This window comes from Argentina silus, assembly GCF_951799395.1.
Source record: "Argentina silus genome assembly, chromosome: 16".
Taxonomy (NCBI): Eukaryota; Metazoa; Chordata; class Actinopteri; order Argentiniformes; family Argentinidae; genus Argentina; species Argentina silus.
The window spans coordinates 17,287,194-17,313,509 of record NC_139670.1 but is presented as its reverse complement, the minus strand read 5'-3'; the positions used below and the strand labels follow the sequence as shown (position 1 = coordinate 17,313,509).

Here is a 26,316-nt window from a genome sequence, read left to right as displayed (position 1 = left end):
GAGGTATGAATAACTTTAACTATGCTGTGCTCAGAGATACACATTAAACAGACCTGTACCCTCTGAAACAATAAAGACGCAGATTTTATGCTACCTTGGAGGAAAATAATAAAATTAAACTGTCAGTGCTCAAGGACATTTATATACTTAGCCTTTTTAGGAGTTGTAGTCTTTTTAGGAGTTGTAGAAATGTAACCACAAGCTATGGATGCAAGGACTGACCATCCATGAAATCAAAATGTAAAAAAGTTTTAATCATGTTTTGAAGCTAAACAGTACAGTATTTACAATTATGTTGTTTACAAACAATACAGTAAAATAAGCTTATATTTTGGGCTCTGATGACAGTTGAACTGAGCTGATTAGGCATTTATACTGCACGTTATATGGCTGTATATCATTAATTTAAGACGAAAACAATGGATGTACCAATCCCAGTTTGTCCCTAATAACATTTTAATCATGCATACTCTCGGTGGAATTATAAGATAACTTACAATCACACTCTTCACGTAGCCAGCAGTTTCAAGTGCCTAGGAAAGGAATCAAAAAGACATGTTGTCAAAATAGGACATTTAAACAATTTCTAACACTGTGTTTCATGACAGGAAATCCATCCCTCAAATGTCCCTTTGATGAAAAAATAAATTAAAAAAAACACCAAAAAGAAACTTAAATCATCCTTGTGTGACTGTGTCGCCGACTGACTGTGGAAGTGGAAGGATGAGAAAGACATGGGTACAAGACGGAGGAGAGAGAGAAAAAAAAGAGGGAAGGAGAGAGAGAGCGAAACAGAGAGAGCGTGACATGGAGCGACAGACGCGGACACAGGGTGGCGCATGGTAATACCTTTGACAGGTCGTCAATAATGTTCTGCTGCTCGACAACCTGCAGCCGTAGAAACTCAATCTCCCTCTCCTCCTGACTTTGGTCAAGGTCGTTCAGAGAACTGGGCCGCCTGATGGTCCCCACCTTCTCCCTCTGTGAAGAAAGGCAACGGCTTAAAAACACGGCCCAACACTTTATACATGCCACCGCTGTACCTCCATGAATCCATTAATTCCGTATACAAATATCCTTTCAGTCGTATTTCATGGCTACTATACCTGTGTAGTCATTGTATACTGTTGTAATGAAGTTGAGCAGTTTCGTTATTACATAAGTGGAATAAGGATTAGTCCCTAGTCCATTGCTGCCATAACAAAAGCGCTCAACTCTATTACAATGCATTTACTTTTTTGGGGTGACAATGATAAATATTGCTACTAGAGTGATTACAGCATTACTACAAAGGAATAGTGTGTTCCAAAAATATGGATACTCTCTTACAGGTGGCCAGTGTACAGGTTCAAATATGGGACTTGGCTTAATGAACACGACTTGAGATACATGGATCTCCTCTCTTCGAGAGAAATTTGTTTCTCAAAATGTTCCTCTCAAACCTTATTGCCTACTGCAATATGCTCAGGCAAATATCCTTCCATTACCTTGGAGGTTCTGGCGTGTTCATAGAGGAGACTGAAGCATTGATATTCCGCTACACTATGCACAGTGTCTCCCATAGTAAGATATCCTGGCAGATAATTATAGTGATTTTGTTAAAAGACTTCAGCAAACGTCAAAAGGAATATCAAATAATGTCAGGCGTTTGAGCTATCCAAAAAAAATTGAATCGAAAAGTAGTTTGTCGAAAAAAAGGGAATTTGAACCTGAGAAAAATCTCTAAAAGTGTCTGCCAAAATTGGCAGCAGGTAGCTAAATGTTGATACCAATTAAGTCAGATTTAACAGTGTGGTTCCCCGTGAGGGAAACCGGGTTATTTGCGGAGCAGAGAGGAGCGTACCATCTCCATGTTCTCCTGGGTGACGAAGCGCAGCTTGTTCTCCATCCGTCTGTAGGCGTGAGCCAACTCCTCATTCTTCCTGCTCAGGCGCTTGTTCTTGTCCAGGAGAGGCATAAACTGACTCTCTGCCTCGCGCAGACGCTTCAGCTGGGCAGGCAGACATACAGGCAGACAGACAGGCAGGCAGACAGACAGACAGGCAGGCAGGCAGACAGACAGGCAGGCAGACAGGCAGGCAGGCAGACACAGACACAGACACAGACACACACACACACACACAGAATATGTATTAAAGACACGTGAATAACATTATTTTACTGTTCCCCAACAATATTGAAATAATAATGAGGATTGTGTCAGTTTATTATTTGGAGTGATCCTTGCACCCATCTGTCTTTTCTAAGTTAAACATATGGAACGCTTCTGTAACATTCCTGCATATCCATGTTTGTCACACACTGTCGCTCCTTCCCTCTCGAATTGAGTTGTCGCTCTTCTCAATCGGCGAGTCGAGGCGGTCTCCTCAGCCCCATGATCCTTGGAGCTAAATCCGAGGGAATCCATTATGCAGCCGAACCCAGACACCGTGACAGCTTTCCAACACCACACAATGGCTGTCTACTGCACTCAGCCATTGTTTCACTTTAACGCCAATGCAAAAGCGCACCGCGAGGTAGCTTGTCTTTATCACATCACTAAGCGAGTGAAACCACATGGTGAGGAAACCCACAGGCATGCCAGAATTTCATATAGTTACAACTCCCTTGTTTCCCAGGACAAATACTTAACTTTGATCTTGAACTCGAACCTAGAACTTGACTATACCTCCACCCCCCCCCCCCCCCCCACCCCCTCAGTGACCCTCTCGACACTTTCCTCACTCTCCTCCTGCTATAATAATCCTGTATATTTTCTTTTCTTATATTTACTGTTTTCTTATTGTTTCTGTTTCTATCTGATCTATTACCCGGGTTACATTCTATTGTTGATGTTGATTGATGTTGCAGAACTGCTCTGCCTCAGGGGTTTTGTTGCCTTGTATACCTGTATATGATGTAATGACAAATAAACGAGACTTGACTTGACTAGAAGTACATTTTTCCTCTGTGTGCCTTCACCAAAACGGATGCGTGCCTTGTACAAACTGGCCTCCTTATCCAATGTCATGCCTTTAAAGTACCCATATAAGACACACTTGGCTGGTTGCTTTATCAAGGCGAGAACAATAACTTTGCACTGACAAGGTGAACAGTACAGTATGATAGATGATAGCTGAGTTTCTCTCACTAGAGGTTACAGTGATAATCAGACTGTCAGGTATGCTAAAAGGTCTGAGTCTCTCTCTCTCTCTCTCTCTCCCTCTCTCTCTCTGTCTCTCCCTCTCTCTCCCTCCCTCCCTCCCTCTCTCTCTCTCTCTCTCTCTCTCTCTCTCTGTCTCCCCCTTTCTCTCTCTTCCTCCCTCTCTCTCTCTGTCTCTCTCTCTCCTGTTTCTGGGTCACTGGCAATCCCAGAGGCATCCCTGGCATCTTCGTTGGGCATGTTACCCTTGTCTGTACCTGCGCCATCAACCCTCAACCTAGTTAACATGCATAATGCCATGCAGTATATTCTGGACTGTCTATCTAATACCATAAAGCCAGTGTGTAGTGACTATCCTATGTCCAAAATCTATTGTTAGTCACAGGAATTGTGATTTTGACATGCTCAATCCAATATCATCCATGTCATCTATTGTATGATAGCAGAGACGTTTTTTCCTCTTCTCTATATCACAGGTTTTGGTCACCAACAATGCATAAATTCCATCCAAATCAAAATGGCCTACAGCATATAAATGCAATTTGATCATATTTTCCTTTGATTGCATTCTCTTCATGGTGCTAGTGATACTGCATAATCCCCTCTGATCCGCAACTTCATGGACTGCTAGGCCAGATACAGTACACAGGGGTCCAAGCAGGGCTAGGGCAGTGAACTCCGACTTAGAGAGGAAATCTTACTGAGAAAAGCCCATCTGTTGGTTGATTGTAGTGCTTGTTTTCTCTACAGGGCTATAATGAACGTGCCTGTCAAACTCGCTATATTGTAATAGATTTCCCGGACCTGCATTTCAGACCAACTGAACTGCATATGGAGCTACAGTATGTCATGAACTAACATGACCAAATACCAATGACAGTTACAATACCAAGAGCAGAAGCTATAGTTTTTAGATAGTTTTAGTTCATTTCTTGGGCAGTCAGTATTGATTTCCGGCAGCAGCATTAGATTGAGGTGGAGACACAGTTATCAATCGGTGATTCACACCAGAAGAAATGCCATAAATAGAGGAGGTATTCTCACCTATCCTATACTAACACTTTGGGTGACTGAAATATGTCATGGCAGCATTCAGTCATGACATGAACCCTGGTCTCAGCAAATGTCTCCTGTCTGAAAGTGAAACTGTGTCCATATCAGGACACTTGTGTATCATATCAGGACACACGTGTGTACGTATGTGCAATGGATAACGTTTGGAGAACGTCTGACACTTTTAGTATTTTAGTTGTGGTCTCTGAATGGTGTGGAAGCTTAGCATTTAGTTTGAGTGCTTGAGTCCATATTCCTTCTAGACCTATACATGATTTAACTGTATTCTGATGATTTATTACATGATGACATAGTTATTATGTATTAACAAGTGTATATGTATGGCCTATACACACAACATTGGCAACAAATATCAACTGATAACATGTTATCCATATCTATGAATAGGACACAACCAAACGACCATGAAGCAGCAGGGTAGGGAAGGTCAACATCGCTACACGATACTCACCAGTTCGTTACGTTCCTCAGACAAGAGAGCGTTGCGGTCCTCCAGCTTGCGGATGATGGCGCTCAACTCAGCGATTTTCAGTTGGAAGCGCCGAACGTCTTTCTCATCCAACTGCTGTTCCTGGAACAAAGACCAACTGCAGATAACTGGAAAACCAACCTTTCATCTATACCGGTACTCCCCGATACAGTACTCTGTACTCTGCACAGACCTTATAGAAGGCCCCAGGGAACTGCTGTAAAGACTCAAAGTGGAAATATCATCTCAACCAAGTCTATTGCATAAGGGTAATAGACTTACAGTCAAACATGTGTTGAATTCAAGCTAAAATAGCATTTTAAGACCTGAAAAAATAATGCATCACAGTGGACACATTCAAAGCATCAAATTATAAACTGCACAAAAAAAACTTTGTTGCTAGCACTCATGTTCACCTGTTGAGACACAACAGGTGTCTGTATTCATGCACAGTACCATAATGAGTAGGTGCATACGTGCACGGGTGGGTGTGTAAGAGCAGGTGTTTCGCTTCAAGTAAAGACTGGTGAATCTCAGACAAGCTTAGAGTGCTGCTAAAAGATTGGGGAAATCCATCCTCAACTACATTACAAATGACCAAAGATTACTATTGCCATTTGCATTGCTCTTCTGTATGAGCATATTACAGATACAGTATACAAACATAATACAGATAATTGGATCTGTAATATTTATCAGAATTCGCTTTAGCAGTCTTTGAAGCCACTGTTTTGGATATTCCAAGAGAAATATACATATTCATAAGTTGATCATGATCAACATCTCAACTCTTCTCAAGGGTTCCTCATTCAGTGGTGCAGGAGACGTCCTTCAACAATGGGCAAATATTCAAATATATCAAGCCAAAATGTTTTGAGAATAGCTTGTATTTGCGGTTGTATTGCTTATTGCAGAGGCTACGTAAGCCAACCAAAATCAATCAGCACAAAAAAAGCAACACGAAATGTGCCAAACATTTCATGACGCCATATGCAGCAACAGCATAAGAATGCAGTCATTATTAAATGCTAATGACTCCACTGTAATCTAAGTATAGAACATTCTGCATGCTAGTACAACCCCCATGTGGTCGCAAAACAACATTTGGTGGAAAAATAACCCCATTTTGATTCTGTTGTGCCACAAGGGAAGAGACAGAACTCCAAAAGGAACCGAAATACAGTAGCTACCACAACATGCAGGCAAACAGGGAAAATATGCACAATAAATGCCCAGGGGTTACAGCAGAGAGGTTGGAAAAACTCTCTGTAAAAATATGTGGTTAGTTACAGCCCTCTATCCTTACAGGGTTACTGTGGCCTTCAAATCAAAGCAAACTTTATTTAAAAGCATTTGTACAGTAGGAAGGAAGGGGGGTGAGTGGGTGGAACAGACCGTGAGACAGCAGGATACTATTATGTGCTGTGTGGAGGAAGGGAGGAAGAGATAGTGCTTGTTTCCTTAGATGTCCTGGCACAGAGTGTGTTGGTCTGTTACGGGTGTATCTAGTTGCTTTGGCTAATGTTTAGAAGGAAACTTGAACGTCTGCCACTGGAAAAAACAAGGAGTGTTGGGGGGGAGCGTGTTGTCATACTAGAAGTGCAATGCTACAACCAACACACAGTATTGTTTTGCATTCTATATTATTGCATGTTGCAAAGACATAAACAAAAAACTGCACACCAAAGAAAATACATACAATGTATCGAAAAAAGACTTGCAAAGCGGCAAATACACTAATGTCATGCGCACGGGGTAAAAGCTCGAGCCCAGAAGTTTGTGCAGATTCGGTAAAGTGTATCTATATAACTTAGACTTCAGACTGTAAAAAAAATCAACAAGTCCATGTACGGAGTGTTAGTAAAGAAAAACAATGACAGGAAGAGACTAGGCTACTGCATGCACATCTAGATGGTAAACGCTCACTGGGATCGCTGGGATGGCCCGATTCTGATGTCATCCCACTGAAGTTATGAAGATTTAAAACGGCTAAGGTTAGGGTTAGGTAAGGGTGATGGTTAAGTTTAGGCTTATGATATGGGTAAAGTTTAAGGTTAGGGTGAGGGTTTGGGATAGGGTTAGGGTTGAGGTTAAGGGTAGGGTCGTCCCAAGGATCCCACTTAGCATCTACCCATCTACAGTAGAAGCAGGTAGGTGGAAGCGAAGGGAGTGGCTAGAAGCAATTGGGTGGTAGATAAGAGAGAGGCTAATCTACAGTACTGTTATTTAGTGAAAGCTGGTGGAGGAAGACATCGGAGGCCAGGCTCATTGTAATGCATGAGAATGAGGAATGGTATCAAACTGGAATGGAATTCCTCATTCCATTCCATGCATTACAAAGAGCCCCTCCTCCGATTTCTACTTCCACCAGCCTCCTCTGCAGTACATCTATGTTTAGAAACAGCTACAGTTGATAGCAGGTGAGAGAGAGGCTAGGCTACATGTACGCTGTACACGCAGCAGAGATGAGAGTGGAGAGGGCGAGCGAGGCTAGGGAGAAGCTAGGCTACATCTAAGTGCAAGCCGGGTGGAACAGAAGGGGAAGCGAAGCAACTATAATCTACATCTACTAGAATCAGCCAGGTGAAGCCAGTGCACTCTTAGAAAAAAAGAAAAAAAAGAAAAAAAAAAAGGTTTGGCCGTGAACCAAAAACTCTTCTACCGCTGTCCCTGTCGGAGAACCCTTTGAAAAACCCTTTTCGGTTCCATGTACAGTAGAACCATATTTCGGTTCCGCGGAACAGAAGCCCCCTTTCCACAGGGAGGTGGCATACCGCCGGAAAAGGGTTCTTCGAAGGCTCCTTCGACAGGGGGGTGGCCGAAGCACCCCTTTTTTTTTTCTAAGAGTGTTGAGCTCCATCTGTGTCTAGAAGCGGAAGAGAGAGAAGTGGAAGAGGAAGTAGAGGAGAGGTTTCTTACAGGGCTTCCTGTGCGCTCTGAAGGGTCTCCTGCACCACTGGCATAAGAGGGGCTCTCTCGTTTGGGGCCCTGGAGATGGCGCTCGGCCTCTCTGAACTGGGCCAGCTGCACATCCACTGCCTCCTTTTGGAGCTGCAGCCTCTGAGTGTGGCCGGCTTGGATACCCAACGCCTTCTCCAGCATGTAGAATGCTCTGTCTTTTACCTTAATCTCATCCATCTACAAAGGAGGGGGAACAGAGTATAGTCACACACACACATACACACACACGGGCGCGAGCATACGCCGTCAGACATGTGCGCACACATACACACACGAGCGAGCATACACGCGCACACACACGCGCACACACACACACACACGCACACGCACACCGTCGCGCACACGTAGGCAACTGTTCATTTCGGCCATCACCATGGAAACCTGTCGGCAAGGCCAGCTGCATGCCCCGCCCAAATTGATTTACTATCACACAGCAGCAGCTGCCTGCATCCTTTCTCTAAGGATCAGAAACACAATCAGGATACCTTGAGATAACAACGATAACAACGATAACAACGATAACAACAACAACAACAACAACAACATCAACATCTAGGCCTACTGAGTCTCTCCTGACGAATGATGGACAAATATCCAATGTTAGTCTCGCAGCAAGTAACCACATGCAACAAACACCACTTTGTCATTGTAGTCACATGTTATGGTATAAGTACATTGAACATCTTCCATTCAACTTCTTGCATTATGGAAAACACTGACGAAGTTCAGTTCCCCAGTCCCAATTCCAACACATTCTCTGTATTTGCTCCAGATTATTTCTCTGCTCAGGTTTAAAGCACACATTCGCAACAGTTCCATACCCCTGCATCAGGAGTTGACTATACTTCAGTATGAAACAGTTTACGAATATAACAGCAATACTTACTCATGCTTATTTCGGTGGAAGTACCAGAGACAAGAATCACAACGCCGGTGCAGTAACACAGATAAGAAAGTGAACAGCGGCCATTTCTCAGTATTCCCCACATACCTTTCAGAGTGGAGGTAATATGCAGGTAATATTACTGCAGGTAATATGAAATCCCGTCTGCTTGTCCATTCAGGGACTGAAGAGTACTGTAACACAGCTCTGAACTGTAACACTCTGCTCAGAGGTTCGGTACAGTCCTTTCATGGCTGAAAATCCAAACACGCCTGCACGCACACACGCACACACACACACACACACACACACACACACACACACACACACACACACACACACACAGACATGCACGCACAAACAAGCAGGCAGGCACACACACACACACACACACACACAGACTAGCACACACAAACATACAAGCAGGCAAACACACATGCGTGCGCACACACACACACATCCCACAGGAGTGCCCCGTGGGTAGCTCTCTGAGAGCGACATCGATAACCTCCAGTCTTTTATCGCCCACGTCTCTCTCTCCATAACGTACTCACCTCGATAACTAGGCACCTCTCAGGATCTTTTTACACCCGCATTCACACTCTCCATTTCCTCATCTCCCACACAGACCATTATTTCTTACTGCCGCTGTATTATACATGAGTAACATTCCAATCTTTAGCCTGAGCTTTTCCCGGAATTCAAGACGGCAAGAAGATAATTATTCATTGAAGTCCTCAGAGGGACAATCTATGACGACCAACTAAATGGCATTTTGGTGACAGATCTGAATGTGTAAATAAGCCAAATGCACAGCCTCACTGCTTTTCTAATCAAGTTTTCGTGGACCAATAAAGATCTAAGCCACACTATAAATAAACCTAAAGGGAAGAACCAATGTACCCATGCATCTCTCACCACAGCTGAGACTACAGGACACCATGGAACGTGGAACAGAAAAAGAGTACTGCGTTGTTATTTGTCTAAACTGATGACGTCAGTCATTCATGCAGTTATTGAATGAGATAGAACTCTCCCTGCTGTCCCACGCTGTTAGAGCAAAAATAGTATTACTGTTGTCAGAAATGTAACAGGTGAAATATATCAGGATTAGACACTGGAACAATACCAGACTCAAACTGTTGGCACAGCAACTAAACTACACTGGAAACTACACTGGACAACAGCTAAAATGCGCACACACACACACACACACACACACATACACGCACACACACACACACACACACACAGTATGAATTACATTGTAAAAAAACATCCCTGGGTATCAAAGTGTTTATCCCACCCACATAGACCATGAATCGTTGGGTGGGCCATGGTGTGAAAACATGACTCATCGCGCTGGCGATGATGCCCCAGATGATACCCAACGAGCCGTTGCCAGCAGCACCAACGAGCGAGGAGGGCGTTTCCACGGTGATCAGCGTAGCCCCGGGAGACTGTGCCTGGCCTGCATGAAGGGGCTCTAGATGAAGGGAGACAGGCCCTCTGGCACGGATCAATGGCGCCCACCCCCCCCCCCCCCTCCCTCTCTGTCTCTCTCTCTCTATCCCCCCCCCATCCTGTTGTGTCTACTGTCGCATCGACCTGCCTTCTCCCCCTCTGAGTCTTAGCAGGTTGAGCTAATGCTGAGAGCCGTCAATCACCGGCAGAGGAAAACAACAACAACAACAACAACAACAACAACAACAACAACAACAACAACACAAAAGGTGATGAATTAGGGTTGGCTTTTTTTGTCCTTTATTTTCAAGATTTGGAGTGCTTTCTATTCCTTTTTTTGTGAGTGACTTAAGGGATTAGCCTGCTACTGGACACTGCAGGTAGAGAGGCTGTCAATTGGTTGACCACTCTTGTTTCTACAGTACACTGCAGTGAAGCCTATTTTAGTAAATCAATCTCAACGCCCGGTGCTCCAGATCTGAGATGTGATCTTGAGGTTAATCCTTGGTTCAGATATAAAAGCCTGGCGCTGACATTTCCAAACAGCCACTGTAACATGGGCATACAGCACCACACACTTCACAGCAGACTGACATATGACTTGGGAGTCTGATGATTCCACCAGCTGGCATCGACTGTGTTCTTTACAAATCTGATTTGCTGCAACCATCTGCAGGCTCTCAAGATGAGAGTTTTCAGAGGCTTTTATCTCCCTGTCTGTGGCTCTGTGTACTGCTTGGCATTTACAAGCAGCTCAAACTGAGACTTGCATCAGTGTTTCCTTAGCCTTTTGTCTTAGACAGCGGTGCAGAAGCCCCTAAATCAGCATCCAGGGTTGACTTTTAGGACTGATAGAGTATAGGACTGAGGTTTTAGGTAGGGCACAACAGACCTATTCTATGGATTACTGGCCTGCATATTCTTCTGTATGCAGCCTGACCTCTATGGGTTTGTATTATCACTCTGAAGAGTGTGAATTAGGCTGTTTGAGAGAAGCTTTGAATCCTAAGCAACCTGTCCAGTGGTGAGTACTGTACTCTTGTTTGAAGAACAGTAGACCAACATACAGCACTGAGCAGGTATCAAAGCTTTGTGCTGGAAAACCTTGTTAGTGCATAGGTGAAGTTATGGGTGGTGGTGCTCATTTTGAATTTCTTGTCCTTTCCAAGCCATAATTTCGGACTTAAAAGGCCGTTTTTGGTCATTATTAGATGAAGGATTCTGTCAATGAAAGGACACTTTGCCTCTCCTCCATCTCGCCGGATGAGCACTCAGCACTTTGAGATTTTTGCTTTTAATGAAAAGTGTAATATGAATACAATTCCAAATTCAAGTCATTGAAAGGGTTCAGTTCACTATTGTGTGCCATTATGAAGGCCTACACTTCCAGACACCAAACGACATTCCCAGACATAATTGTTCCACAGCTCCATTATCTTTGACTAGCAAGGGTAGGAGGTCTCGCTGCAACTAATCCTGTTCCAGCTCTTATCTCAAGTCCAGACAGTATTGGCTCTCCTACGCTTTTAACTATTACCATGTCAAAACCACTAATTAATTTGTTATGTAGTCTGTGTCAGAAGAAAATATAATGTCGACAATCATTCTTGGGAAATCAAAAAAAAAATTCAAACTCAAACTGTCATACGTGCTGGTGTGTGTTATTTATTTGAAATGGAAAATAACACGTACGTTTCTTTTTGAAAATACAGTGTCACCTCTAGAATATCAAAGTAAATCTTGATCAAATGTGAAATGAAACTCCCGCTGAAATGAGCTCGCTGGTTTGCAAGGAAAGCTGCTTGCGTTGACTCCATGCCAGATGAAGGGCTGTACAGAAACGTTGCAGAGAATACGGCAGATCTGCTATTCAGGTCCAGTGCCTGGTGAGAGCGCCTTGCCAGTATTCATGCTGGTCTGACATTTAGAAACATTCCCAATTGAAAAGAATGAGCCACAAATGGCCATAAATCAATATTTCTAAAAAAAACAAAAAAACTAAAAACTAGACTTGAAAAATAAGTGAATTAACGACCATGATACTTGATCGATCTATGGCTAAAACTCCATGTTATTAATAATATCTCTCAGACACAATACATAATTGTTGTACTTTAGATTAGAGAGAGTTCAATATGGTATTACATGACACAAAATGGTTGGGAAGCATCATTAAATATATGTATGATATCCAGCAGCGTTCAGATACCCAAGGTCCAGAAGAACTAATAGAATTAGGCGCTCACTAGCCTAACTGCTGACAGGGCCTTTCTAACTCTTCACTACCGATGTGCATCATCCTTCACCCCCAGGAAAACACTGCTTCCGAGCCCAAGTCTTCACAACAAAAATAATGAAACATGCAAATTAGCCAGTTTTCGCTGATGAAAGTCATGTTCTGAAGCCCATTCATTATGACTAGATCCTTTGAGTTCCTCGACAATTGGAAACCACCATGCCTCTCCTTGCTCGGGACTGTGCTCTGTGTTTGCTCACTGAATATGGAGTCTCATTCCTTAGCAGAGACAAATCCACAGTCTATTTGGAGTCCAAGCTTCTATTCATTCATACCCTCAAATAGAACTCCCTATTAGGAACAGCACTAAATCAAGGCAAGAATAGTCTGCATTATTCTACAGATGTCTGTCTTGTCTATCTCCATTCAATTTGCCTTAGAGTCATTGTCCACTGTCCTCAGTATGCCATTCACATTGTAGTGAGTGAATATTCATGTTTAAAAGCAATAGGAGAGAATAAGCATCTCAGTTTTTAAAACATTCTCCTTTAATTGGTGATTTCCATTTTCTTTCATCTCTGGACTGTGGTGATGTCATAGCACGCTCTCTAGAGCTCCACCCTCCTCTCCCTCTTCTCCTCCTCCTCTCCCTATCTCCTCCTTCTCATCACCCCACCCCCTCCCCTCTTTCTTACCCCCCTTCTCTCTCCCTCACTCTCATCGCCCTTCTCGCCCTCCCTCTCTCTGTCTCTCTCTCTTTCGCCTCCTCTACCTTTCATCTCTCCCCCCTCTCCCTCTCCCTCTCACCCCCCCCCTCATCTCGCACTCCCCTACCTCTCTCCCACTCCTCCCTTCCTCCCCACGTGCCAGCAGAACCCACGTGGCAACACTAGCGTAGCCCTCACCTTGGCGTGCCCTACCTCTTGCTAGCCTGTCTGCTAAGCACCGTTCTATGATTAGGACTAACAATGAGGGGACATTGTTTGCTGTTATTGTCAGCAGATACAGGACGGAGAGGGAGCCGGCCGATCAATAGGTCTTTCACACTGAACAACACGAGTAGGACCGCCCATTTCATTCAGGTGTTTCGCTGTCTCGGCAAACTCTGAGGCTGTGTCGGGGCACTACACGCGCATAATAGTACAACATAATAACACTGCATCCTTACGTTACAATAAGTTATTACATTATGACACGTTATTACATTATCCAGTGTTATGACCTTATCCGTTGTTAACAGATCCCATCACTTCATACTAAATTGCTCGATTTTTGTGTGCGCGTGTAGTCAGCGAAAAACAACAGACTACCCGCACTCCTACAGAGGTGTTTCGACCCCTACAAAAAAAGACCTACGTTTTACAGTGTCTGCAGGGAAAAGACTCAACACACCAAAGAGTCTTGCAATGTGTACTAGGTTGATTCTAAACCGTCTTTGAATTCAGCATGACGCATCATTCCATGCATTACAACGAGCCCATCCTCCACCCATATCCAGTCTGCACTGGTGAAGCCGAAATATAATTCAGACTTGAATCTACTAATAAACTGATCCAAGGAGAACTGATCTGAGCTAAAGCTGAGGATACGGTTGCTACGCTACCAGATACCAACATAGCAACAGAAAAGCTTTTCATTGCATCAGACAGGCTTAGAGTCGCCTAAGATTACTGTACATCTCTCTCTTTGAGCAGCTCTACCACTGCTGGAGCCAGCAGTGCAATTCAGAGGGGCACACATCCATATTTCACCCCCACGGATGACTGACCAGGCAGCAGGAATGGCTGCCACTGCTACCCACTGACCTGGCAGAGTGATGCCCCGCCCGGGGGGGGAGGTAGACCTGCGCAGGCTGCTCACACGAAAGAGAAAGGGCAAACTGCTCATCGTTCATCGCCAGTCGCCTCATCGCCACTTACTACAACTCCCATAAAACCCGCCACACGTCAGACACTCATCCACCCCCCATTACATCTTCATTCATCCAATGGGTACACAATGTGACAGGGTCAATGATATGTACCCTAGCTAGAGAGTCCCCAATCAGACAGTAGCGCTATAGCAGTTGTGTTCATCTGAGAGGATTGGGTTAGGGTTAGGGTTAGGTGTAAGCAATATGGAAGTGAGCTCTGTCTTGTCCTCTGTTGGATCTTTTCCTCTGTTGGATAAATGACAGGTCTTCTATGCTCCACAATACAATGTAACTCCACAGAGCTAAAGCCTAGGCATTAGCTTAGGGTGCTAACCAAAGTCTTTGTATCTCAGGAAAGGCTACTGGTGTTAGATATCAAATGGCATCCTGCTTTTGCATCTGATCATCATATTTCTAATGTTCTCAGCAGGTTAGTTTGGGTCTGGTTTTTTAGGCGGAAATTAGTCATATAGGGCATTCAGCAGAAGAGGTTAAACCACTTCCATTTCACTTACAATCTTCTCGGATCACAACAAGTGTGTAGGGGCTAGGGGTTGATTGGGAACTCAAAGGTACACTTTAATGATACATCTAGAGATGTGAGCATGGACGGGATTAGAAGGAAGCGTACCAGTCGGCGGACCTCTCTTTCACACTCCCTCTTGATGCGGCTGATCTCCTCCTGGTGGAGGTGGAAGACGGTGCGGATCTCCGCCGCCTTGGTCTTGTCGGCCTGCACGGCCACGCCCAGGGCCTCCTCCACCTGCCGCCTGGCGCCCTTCAGCTCCCCGATCTCCTGCTGCAGTCGGCTCCGCTCGCCCTCGAACCCGCGCCGAGCCTCCTCCCGCGCCTCGGCCAACAGCGCCGTCTTCACCTTTGTTGTTGGAGTTGGAGCGAAGTGGACACACACACACACACACACACACACACACACACACACACACACACAGAAACACATAAATGTACACACACACAGCGCCAGATAGCAGAGTGAGACATCACATCACACACACCAAAGAAACAAATCACCAACTATGCTACTCAAAACGCATCTTGTCAGATGAGCTCTAGTCAGGGTTCAGCGACAGAACTTTTCAGAGAAAAAAAACAAATGCCCTTTCTTATGGAGATAGATTTATGTAAATATTATTGTAAATAAATAGTAACTCCATATTATTATGTAAATAAATTGTGTACCATAATCCGCAAACAAAAAAACACAAAGCACAAATATAATTGACTATCCACACACAAACATTATTTTAATACATGCAAAATAATTTGTATATATGGCTAAATTTGTGAATAAATATAATCTGTGAATAAAATAGAAACAAAAGCAGTAACAAACAGTGTTATGAACAAAAGCATTGATTTGTGTAGGTATCCACTAATTTCAATACAACACTTTAGCATTTGTGCATTCGCGTATGTGCTTTAATTTCTTAGCAGAATTTTGCCACTAACATTCTGAGTGTTTATAGAGAAATGATCCACAAATGCATTGGCTTTATCTCAGTTGACTATCTCCATTTCACGAGAATGTCTTGGCAGAAGCTAAAGGCTGGAAAGGCTTCTGCAAAACGTCCTTTCTCGTTAAATTGGTTTATACCATAGATGTTTTACTACAGTTTATACTCAGAGGGTGGCATGAAGTCACAAAGACATCAATTTTGGTCGTCTTTGTTATGAAAAAGTATAAACACAGAATAACAGCTATGCCACAGGTAGATGACAAGATCCTTGGGTTGACTCTAAAACCCTAACCATTTAAGTAATCATGCAAAGTCAAAGTGAAAAAGCTAGGACAGAGGCATAGATAGATAGATTACATTCATTAAGAGTAATTACACCCATAATTAAACAAATCCAGTATAAAAACTAGCAAATACAATTTCCCAACTGTGCAACCATTGCAAATAATGTTGCATGATTTTGCAGGGTTAGTTTTCAAAGCATTTATAAGTGCATTTATAAAGCAATAATAACTGGTTCCTGATAGCAAGCTCCCGATTTGGGAAGCACCAAGTGAATATTGAACAATCTAAACTATTGAGTTATAACTGTTTGTAAATGGTTTATAATTGAATAATAAACTGGTTATAAGTGATTTATTAACAAATTATAAACCATTTATAAACCCAAATGGGACCTTAACGTAAAGTATTACCCTTTTATTTATAACTTTGCAAAGATGTTTGTCAAATACATTTGTTTAAGTAAGTGAATCATCTATCCATCAGTCAATAAATTATTATTAACAAGAGAGAAACTTGTACAAGGGGGTAGTGGGGGTGAAGAGGTCTTTAGGAGGGACAGTTAAGAGGTAGGTCTTCAATTATATGTGTGCTTTGTGTTTTTTGTTTGCGGATCATGGTACACATTTGTGAGTCGTACTCTGTTTATTGACGATCATATCGGCAGTAATCTCTCTCTGTTAAGAATGGCGTTGTGTTCTCCGTACGTTCTGACCTTGTCGGCAGAGCCGTCGCGCAGTGCATAGACCAGCCCCTGCAGCCGCTGGATCTCGCCGTCCTTGATCTTGATGACGCGCATCAGCTCCGACTCGTGCTGGCGTAGGAGGTTCTCGCGAACGCCGTGCACCTCCTTGACCTTCTCCTCGTGGAGCTTGGCCCTCAGCTCCGTCACCGCCACTGTGGTCCGGTGCTGCTCGTGACGCACCTCCTGGGTTTTCTCCCGCTCCAGCTTACTTACCTAGGGGGGGGGGGGGGGGGGGGGGGGGGGGGGGAGATGTAACAAGGGGTTTAGGTTGACACACACACACACACACACACACACACACACACAGACACAGACACACTAGCTTAATGATCTGGGATGAGATTCCTGAAAGCTTCAGAGAACTAAGATCGTCTTTCTCCCGTAACCCACTTAAGATGATTGTAGTGCTATGAAGCTTTTGGGAACTCACTCCGCCCTGGGGAGAGAGAGGAGACAAGACCGATAGGAGAGAGCAAGCATAAGACAAATCAGATGCGTGCGCGCACACACACACACACGAGAGAGAGAGAGAGAGAGAGAGAGAGAGTCCTGTATGACACATCACAAAACTCATCTTCCCTCTCTTCACCTCTCTGTCTCCTTCCCGTAAGACTGAGTCTGTCTGTCTGTCTGTCCGTCTGTCTGTCCGTCCGTCTGTCTGTCTGTCTCTCTCTCTCTCTCTCTCTCTGTCTCTCTCTGTCTCGTTCCCTCTATTCTATCTGTCTGACTTCATCCATCTCCTCTTCTGTCACTGTCTCCTTCCCTCTCTCCCTCCCCCCTCCCTAACCTCTCTCTCTCACTAATCCTCTCCTCTCCTTCCTTATCTTCAGTCTCCTAGTGCTGTACACCAGAGAGCAGCACGAGACATCAAATGCAACAAATGCAGTCGGATTAACTTCAACTTAAAGTCCCCACAGGCCTTCAATCTACACATTACTGTCAATCGACATAAGGAAAATACATGGTGAGGTTGTTCAGACCGTGGGTCATATGCAGTGGAATTCCAGCTAGGCTCGCGGCAGCCAATGCACATTGTATGTGTCACCCTAGTAACTCACACAGGTTTATTTGGGGTCATACTGTGTCATAACAAAACCTGACATGTGTAGCCCCGAGCTGACCGCAAATAGCCTGTTTTTTGACCGTGACTACCAAGGCTGTATCACTCTGCTCTGGGTACGGCCACCAGAAACAAAAGGTTATAGAATGCTGCAGAGAAAGAGAAAGAGAGTGGACTTTCCAGATCAAATAGACCTATAAACACTCCCCATTGAACAACTGCATACACTCTCTGAGGTCACCATTTTAACTTGGCTAGGGTACAGCTTCACAATATGTTGTGTATTCTATTCGCTGTTGCATTACTATAGCAGTAATAACAAGTTAAATGGGATAAGTGTTGGACTGTAGATACAGTGCCCTCCATAAGTATTGGAAAGAGGATGCATTTTGTCTTCTTTTAGCTCTATACCCGAGGTTAAAGTAGAGATTCTCAGCTTGAATTCAATGTTTTCTTTTTCCAGATTGGTTTCACCATTTAGAAATTACAACCATTTGTATACATACTTCCCTATTTCAGGGCACCAAAAGCATTGGAAAATTGACTTGACAGATGTTTCTGGCTAGGTGTGTTCCGTCACATCATTTGTGTAGGCATAAGAGAGCTGTCTAGCATTGACTGTAGGCTTTGAGTTTGCCTTTCGAGTCTGCTATTGGTATCTGTCAACATGAGGACCTAAGAGGTGTCAATGAAAGTCAAGGAAGCCATTATTAGTCTGAAAAATCAGAAAATAACAGAAACATAGCCAAAACCTTAGGCTTGCCAAAGTCAACAGTTTGAGACATTATTAAAAAGAAAAAATAGCACTGGTGAGCTCAGCAATTGCAAACAGGCTGGTAAGCCGCGGAAGACTTCTACAGTGGATGACCAAAAGAATGCTCATTAAATGCTAATGAAGAACCCCCCAAAACAACAGATCAAGAACCCTCTCCAGAAGGAAGGCGTGAATGTGTCGAAGACTACAGTACCATCCGCAGAATACATCGGCAAACAACGGTCTTGTGGACGATAAGACGAATATTATCATGGACCAGAGTGATTGCAAGAGGAACGTTTGGAGAAAAAAGGACATGCCCAAGATTTACAGCATACCACCTCATCTGTGAAACATGGTGGAAGCAGTGCTATGGTTTGGGCATGTATGGCTGCCATAATAACTGGCTAACTGATGTTACTGCTGAAAGCAGCAGCAGAATGTATTCTGAAGCGTACAGAAACATCTTGTCTGCTCGAGTACAAGCAAATTCCTCCAAAAAATGCGCTTCATCATACACTAAGATAATGACCCCAAACATACTGCCATAGCAACCAGGGAGTTTTTCTGGGCCAAAAAGCAGAAAGTCCTTGACTGGCCAAGTCAATCTTCAGTTTTAAATCCAAGTGAACATGCATTTCATTTTCTGTAAGATTTTAGGCAAAGAGACTGCAGTACTGCAGTACAGGCCTGGCAGAGCATTAGTGGGTCGCAGACTTCAGGCAGTTATTGCGTGTAAAGGATTGTCGACCAAATACTAAACATGAGTGCTTAATTTGAATATTTCCTGAATCTGTCCCTGTCTGACCCTGAAATAGGATAATACTACGCATAAAAAGTGGTGTAATTTCTGAATGGTAAAACCAATATGTACACAAATACATGAGAATCTTAACCATATAGTAATTGTTTGATTTCAAATCCGAACTTTTGCAAAAAGAAGAAAAATGCTTCACTATCCCATTACTTACGCAGGGCTACCCTGTTGGGTATACAGCTTGTTATGAAATTATGAATTAAAGTAGTGTAGACAAAAACCTCTATACTGTATATGCTATACAAATTTTGTGGCAAGATATTTCACTACACCCTTCCAACCTCGTTTGTGATAGGATTTGGGGAAATGCAGGCTCTTGGTACAGGTTTTACCATATGAGTTTGGCCGTCTTCTGCTTGCACCTGAAACTCTTCTCTCTCTCTCCTAACTCTGTAATCCTTCTATTCATTAAGCTTTCTTCCATTATTCCCTCGATGGCTTCCTTTCATATAGAAAATAGTGTCAATCTTCTCCCTTCCCCTGTATAGCTCACCCTTTGTTGTTAGGTAGAGTACTATACAATACAACATGGCCAGTGGTCTACCACCATGGCCTACAGTGCACACATATGCCTGTGTCGGCATGGATTCAAATCTGGCCCATGCCCTGCTGACATACCCTCTCCTCCTTCCTTTCCTGTCTTTCTCTACTTTCTCTATCCAATAAAAACTGGAAAATACGAGTGTGGGACTACCACACTCCAAAAAATAACCTTTAAAAAAAAAAAACACAACACTGCTAATGATATTAATTTACAGATTACCCATTACCCCTTTTTCAGAGCGACAGTCCTTTGCTGTGTTACATAGGCCTACGCTGCTGACATTAAATTGGATGTAGCCTACAATCTTGGACTTTTATTTTGGAAATTAGAGAGAGAAGATGTCTTACTTTTGGCTTAGAATAGTCACTTAATGTTGCTAGCTTTGTATGTACATACGATTTGTGTTGTTTGCAGGTGCCACATAACTGACAAAAGTTAGTAATCGTAACAGAGGGGTTGTATTTGCAGAAATAAGATTACAAAGCAGTTTTTACGTTTACAGTGCTGATTTTACATCTGCACTTCATGGTTTACGTGTGGAATTATTTACGATCGTAATATTATGTTCGTTCAACCTTTTGGCAGCTATCAAACTCCATACTGCTCTGTCTACATCAATGCTGTTGGTGTTAGAGCTGCTCTGTCTCTGTTGGCCATTGTTCCACTGACTATGGATGGGTGGTCGTTGCTGCCCACTGTCTTATGCAGTTAGGTCCGGAAATATTTGGACAGTGACACAATTTTCATAATTTTGGCTCTGTACGCCACCACAATGGATTTGAAATGAAACAATCGAGATGCAATTGAAGTGCAGACTGTCAGCTTTAATTTAAGGGGTTGAACAAAAATATTGTATGAAACGTTTAGGAATTGCAACCATTTTTATACACAGTCCCCTATTTTCAGGGGCTCAAATATAATTGGACAAATTAACAATTATAAATAAAATGTTAATTTGTAATACTTTGTTGAGAATCCTTTGCAGGCAATGACTGCCTGAAGTCTGGAACCCATGGACATCACCAAATGCTGGGTTTCCTCCTTTGCCAGGCTTTTATTGCAGCTGTTTTCAGTTGTTGTTTGTTCGTGGGTCTTTCTGCCTTTAGTTTTGTCTTCAGCAAGTGAAATGCATGCTCGATTGGGTTGAGATCAGGTGATATTCCACTTCTTTGCCTTAAAAAACTCCTGGGTTGCTTTCGCAGTATGTTTTGGGTCATTGTCCATCAGTACTGTGAAGTGCGTTCCAATCAACTTTGCTGAATTTGGCTGAATCTGAGCAGACAGTATATCCCTAAACACTTCAGAATTAATTCGGCTGCTTCTGTCTTATGTCACATCATAAACACTAGTGACCCAGTGCCATTGGAAGCCATGTATGCCCATGCCATCACACTGCCTCCACTGTGTTTTATGGATGATGTGATCTGCTTCGGACCATGAGCAGGTCCAAGCCTTCTCCATACTTTTTTCTTCCCATCATGCTGGTACAGGTTGATCTTAGTTTCATCTGTCCAAAGAATGCTGTTCCAGAACTGGGCTGGCTTTTTTAGATGTTTTTTGGCAAAGTCTAATCTGGCCTTTCTATTCTTGAGGCTTATGAATGGTTTGCACCTTGTGGTGAACCCTCTGTATTTGCTCTCATGAAGTCTTCTCTTTATGGTAGACTTGGATAATGATATGCCTACCTCCTGGAGAGTGCTCTTCACTTGGCTAGATGTTGTGAAGGGGTTTTTCTTTACCATGTGAAGGATCCTGCGATCATCCACCACTGTTGTCTTCTGTGGACATTCAGGCCTTTTTGTGTTGCCGAGCTCAACAGTGCATTCTTTTTCTCTCAGAATATACCAAACTGTTGATTTGGCCACTCCTAATGTTGCTGTATATTCATTAGTGTTGATTTACCTGAAAAATTCAGGTATACCATGTACATACACACAACCATTTTCAGCCCTCTGGAGGGGTTAGGGTTAAATGAGATTACAGATGAGGTGCCAGATGCACTGTGAGTTATAACTAGCACAGGGGGCTGGAGTCATTCAGTACAGCAAGCCAGAGGGTAAGTATCCCATGTGTGTCCGACGGTGACCCAGTCATCTGTAACGTTAATTAGAGCCAAAAGAAAAAGCCACACACATTTGAAAAGCCTACACAGTAACTACATGGAAGATAACATGGTGGAAACAGCGATGTCCACAGTAGGTATTTTACCTCGAGGAATGAAACACACAGGCTAGTAAAACCGTAGAAAATGCTAGCTATGTACTATAATAGCTGACTAACATGGAGTTAACCCGTGGATGTCACCGAGTTCAAAAACTTGTGTCATACATGCAGAGTATTGTTCATTGAAGGGAAACAACAAGGAGTAGAACCCGTTGCCTCCACAGACAGTGAGTCTAACATTAGACATTACAATGGCCTCATTGACATGGTAGTGTTTCTGGGGGTAACAGAACATCTGTAGTGCACAGCAGGACTGGGCAAAACCCCTGAGTCACACTGATGTCTCTGCTGTGCTGCCCAGCCCTGAACACAAACATTAATCACCAACCAGCACCAGCTAAGCTAGTGTGGAATCGATTGTTTTGTTCATCGCAGGTATCTTCACAGGGCTATTATTTGAGTCAACACACATTTCAATGCATTTTGTCCTTTATCATCAAGGCAGCACTTCACATTACAGCTCTGATTCAGTGGGTAGTAACATGGTAATAACCATGCTAACTATCAATAGTTACCAGTAGTTAGTAGTAACAAGAAAGACAATTACTTTGTTCTTATCAAAGGTTTTACTTATAGTTTATTCACTTACTTAGACAAATGTATTTATTGTAAGTCGCTTTGGATAAAAGCTAAATAACTTCACTGTAAATGTAATGTAACGGGATGGTGGACTGTAGTTTATTACCATGTTATTACCCACCTTTTCTGAGCCATAATGTAAAGTGCCAGCAGTCTTTGCAGCACTCTGGGTTTCCATTTCTGGTTGCCATTGGTGATTTGGAAGTAGATAACAAAGAAGTAATATCTACACTCCCTGTTTGCTGCTCACAAACGTGATCTTTCAATAAATATTAATGATACAAACGTATACGTATCGACCAACATTTTCTTCGTCGTATGACATGGTCTTCGTCAGGTAACCATCATTCTTTATGAAAAGATCAAGTTTGGGAGCAACATTTCTTCTTCTTCTTTTTTTTTTACAATGTGCATAGTGCTCTCCTTTCACCCCTGAAGATACACCAGTGAATACACTATATGCCATTTCTGCAAAAACAACATCTCAGACAGATCAAAGTTACCCAATGCTCTTGTCTTCCAGCCATTAACCAGAATGGGAAGCGAATGAGATTCCTGCTGAGCAGTGGTCAACCTTTTAGAATAAAATTGCCCAATTACCGCAAGGACATGCAGTCGCAGAAAAGAAAAAGACATTATTCCGGATAATTTGCCCTTCACTTAGAAATTCAACAGTTACATTGTATTCTGTAAGACCCAAAAGCAGAAAGCCAAGAGAGACCAAGGTCATGTAAAGATACATCTAAACTATAGGTACTGCATGTAGTTGATGTATTGTCCATGTATACCAGGGGTGCCCAATACGTCGATTACGATTGACCGGTCGATCGCGAGAGTAGTGCGGGTCGATCGCGTGACATTGATTTTCTTTTTTTCACTTGATTGACGTACAATGCGGCCAGTCTGAGATCGCTTCTCTTCTACGGGTCACGTGTCACCATGCATTCGCATGTATATATTTCGCAATATATATTTAGCATTTTTTAATGAAGGTAGATCATTTTGACCGGGTCATTTTGAAAGTAACTCGCAAGCCGAAAAAGTGTGGGCACCCCTGATGTATACTATAGCCTCAAAATCCAGCCAATCATGGTCTCCACCTTCCAAAACAACTCACAGAATACAGATACAATGCAGAGTGCAACCAATATCAAATATTCTGAACACCTGTTCAACCTACATTCTACATTTGGCTACGCCTGTTCTCTATAGACTATTCCATACAAGTGCTCACATCTTTGCCGAGGCTCTCTCTGTCTTCATTGGTCTATCCTGATTGATCCAGGTCTACAGAGACCAGTTCTGAGAGACACTGGGGCTCTGAGGGATAACATTGGGATAACGACTGAAAACCAACCCACCTCCAACCACATACAACCAGCGACCACTCTACTGGGAGAGATACGTGATACATGTATGATATCATGTAAAATTAAGTGTAAATAACAGCATATTAGCACTGGTATATCCCATGTCAATAATGATGTGCAAGAGCCAAGCTGAGTTCATAACTCAGGATGATTGGTCGAGAATAAAATTCATCACAGGTCATATCAAAGCAAACACACAAGGCAGTGCTAGTGCTAATAACCTGATAATGGGTACCACCCACACCTAACAGGGTACCAGGGTGCAAACAATAGAATATCAGACTTACACCCCACCCACTCAATCACACAACAATGTCCTGTCCTCCCACCTTGTACTTCACAAACCTACCACCTGCTCAGCTTTAATTGGATACATGAAAATCTACCTGTGTCTGAATCTCTTTTTTGACTATTAGCAGGCAGTCACTGTAGTCTAAAATATCGTGGTATACGGTCATTTTCTTCTTCTGTGCATGGGTTGACAGTACAAGTGTAGGATAGCAACATGTAGGATAGCAACACAGATAAAAGAGTTTTGTGTCTTAATCAACCAAACATAAATATGATACACTTTAAATTGCTCAATAATGATGAGTAATTTTCCCTGCATGGTCCTCAAAACAAACAAGGCAATTCTAGTGGCATGTTGGATTATCCAACAACTCCAATTCCTGCCGGTCTATGGTGACTGTACATACAGTAAATGACATTAACATGAACCCTGCACCAACAGCTCTCATCTCTTAAAATAGCTATGTCAGTCACTTTGACAGCTGGATGGACAGGGTACAGCCCATCCAGCTCTGTGATCTGTGAGACCTCCCCTGGGGCAAGGTTCTAACCACATAGACAATCACACATACATGTCAGTAATGGACCAGCTACACCATTAGCTCCTGGAGCTGTCATTCAGCAGAGTTAACTGACATTGAACCAGGCTATCATACAGCGATTCAACTGACAGGGATATGTATAGGCAATCTGTGATGTGATGGCATGTTCATGTCTCCTACTGACTCATGTGGAACTGAAACATGCAGGAGACCATTCATAGCAGAACGTTTACATAGAGAGGAGTCATTATCTACAGTGAATGGAATGTCAGCTTATGGGAGGCATTTAGAGGTTTTACTTATATATTATATTATTACTCATAATTTATTGCCAAATTTCCTATCATGTGACTGAATTCACAAGATCCTCTTGCAAGATTATTTCATTGCCACATAACTGAGGTTAGTTGAATTCGAATTTGAACTCAATTCTTTATCGTGTATGGAAAATCACAGACTTGCTTGCCCCTGTGTCTCTCTTATTGCTCTGTGATGTGTACAAGTTGCTGTATATCTGTGTAACAATGCTGTAATTACTCTAGTAACAACATTGCATTAACATGTTGTATCATAGTACAATAGTGACTGATTTGTAATTGCATTCGTAAAAGGGCAATCTGGGATTCAAACACCCTTTTTTGGTTAAACAATTGAGGGATGGGGCTGGAGAAATTTAACCAATCTCAAATTCATAGACAGAGCGATGGATCCAAGACTTGACCATCCATGAGATCAAAATGATAGTTTTAAGCAATTGTCATGCTATACCATGTTTGTTTACAATTCCATTGCTTAGAAACAAGCTAATATTTTGGGTTCTTCTCAAGGAAGATCGTTGAACTAAGCTCATGATGCATTTATAATTCATATTCTTAAAGAATCAGTGTCTATATATTATTAATTTATAAGTAAAACAATGGATGTACCAGTCCCTGATTGCCCCTTGAAGGAGTTGAATGGATTTTGTTATTACACAAGTGGAAAAGAAACATTCCCATTTGTGCAATAACAATAACCTCTTACCCGCGTCAATATGCAATTACAATGTGTCATATTTCTATTTAACACCAAAAACCAGTGCCTTTCCTGTCGTCTGAAGTGCCCACCTTGCTTTTCTCCTGCTGCAATTCGATTTGGATGTCAGTGAGTTTGGCCCTCAGCTCCTCGTTAGCGGCTTGCAGGGCGGCCATGGTGTCGGCCCTCTCGCCCTTGCCCCGTGCCCCTGGCCCCTTCTTGGACATGGTAAAGCAGTAGCCTGCTCCACGGGCCCCAACCACAGCCCCCCCGCAGGGACGACCTGAGCGTTGCTAGTGTCAGCCTTCTGTCACCCTCGGGGTCCTCAGCTACATCTTCTTTCCCACCTGGAATCAACAACAACAAACAGACAAAACTAAGATGGAGTTGTAGATAGGGATGTTCAAGGTAGGAGGCATTGCTAAAGCACTCTTGTATCTTGCGAGGAGATGTAGACAAGCAGGAGTCCGATCATTGGG

General features: G+C 43.0%; 1 protein-coding gene across 1 annotated transcript in view; it reads right to left on the bottom strand.

Annotated features, from left to right (window-relative positions):
- jakmip3 (Janus kinase and microtubule interacting protein 3) overlaps positions 1-26,064 on the bottom strand; it is a gene marked incomplete at its 5' end in the record, with an annotated part of 36,128 nt that extends 10,064 nt beyond the window's left edge. The window contains 8 exons of the mRNA XM_083686938.1: positions 498-533; positions 850-981; positions 1,844-1,990; positions 4,668-4,787; positions 7,605-7,823; positions 14,773-15,015; positions 16,614-16,856; positions 25,930-26,064. Of these exons, the coding sequence (XP_083543064.1) occupies positions 498-533; positions 850-981; positions 1,844-1,990; positions 4,668-4,787; positions 7,605-7,823; positions 14,773-15,015; positions 16,614-16,856; positions 25,930-26,064 (1,275 nt within the window). The remainder of the gene's footprint in view (positions 1-497; positions 534-849; positions 982-1,843; positions 1,991-4,667; positions 4,788-7,604; positions 7,824-14,772; positions 15,016-16,613; positions 16,857-25,929) is intronic.
- Between the last annotated feature and the right edge of the window lie 252 nt (positions 26,065-26,316).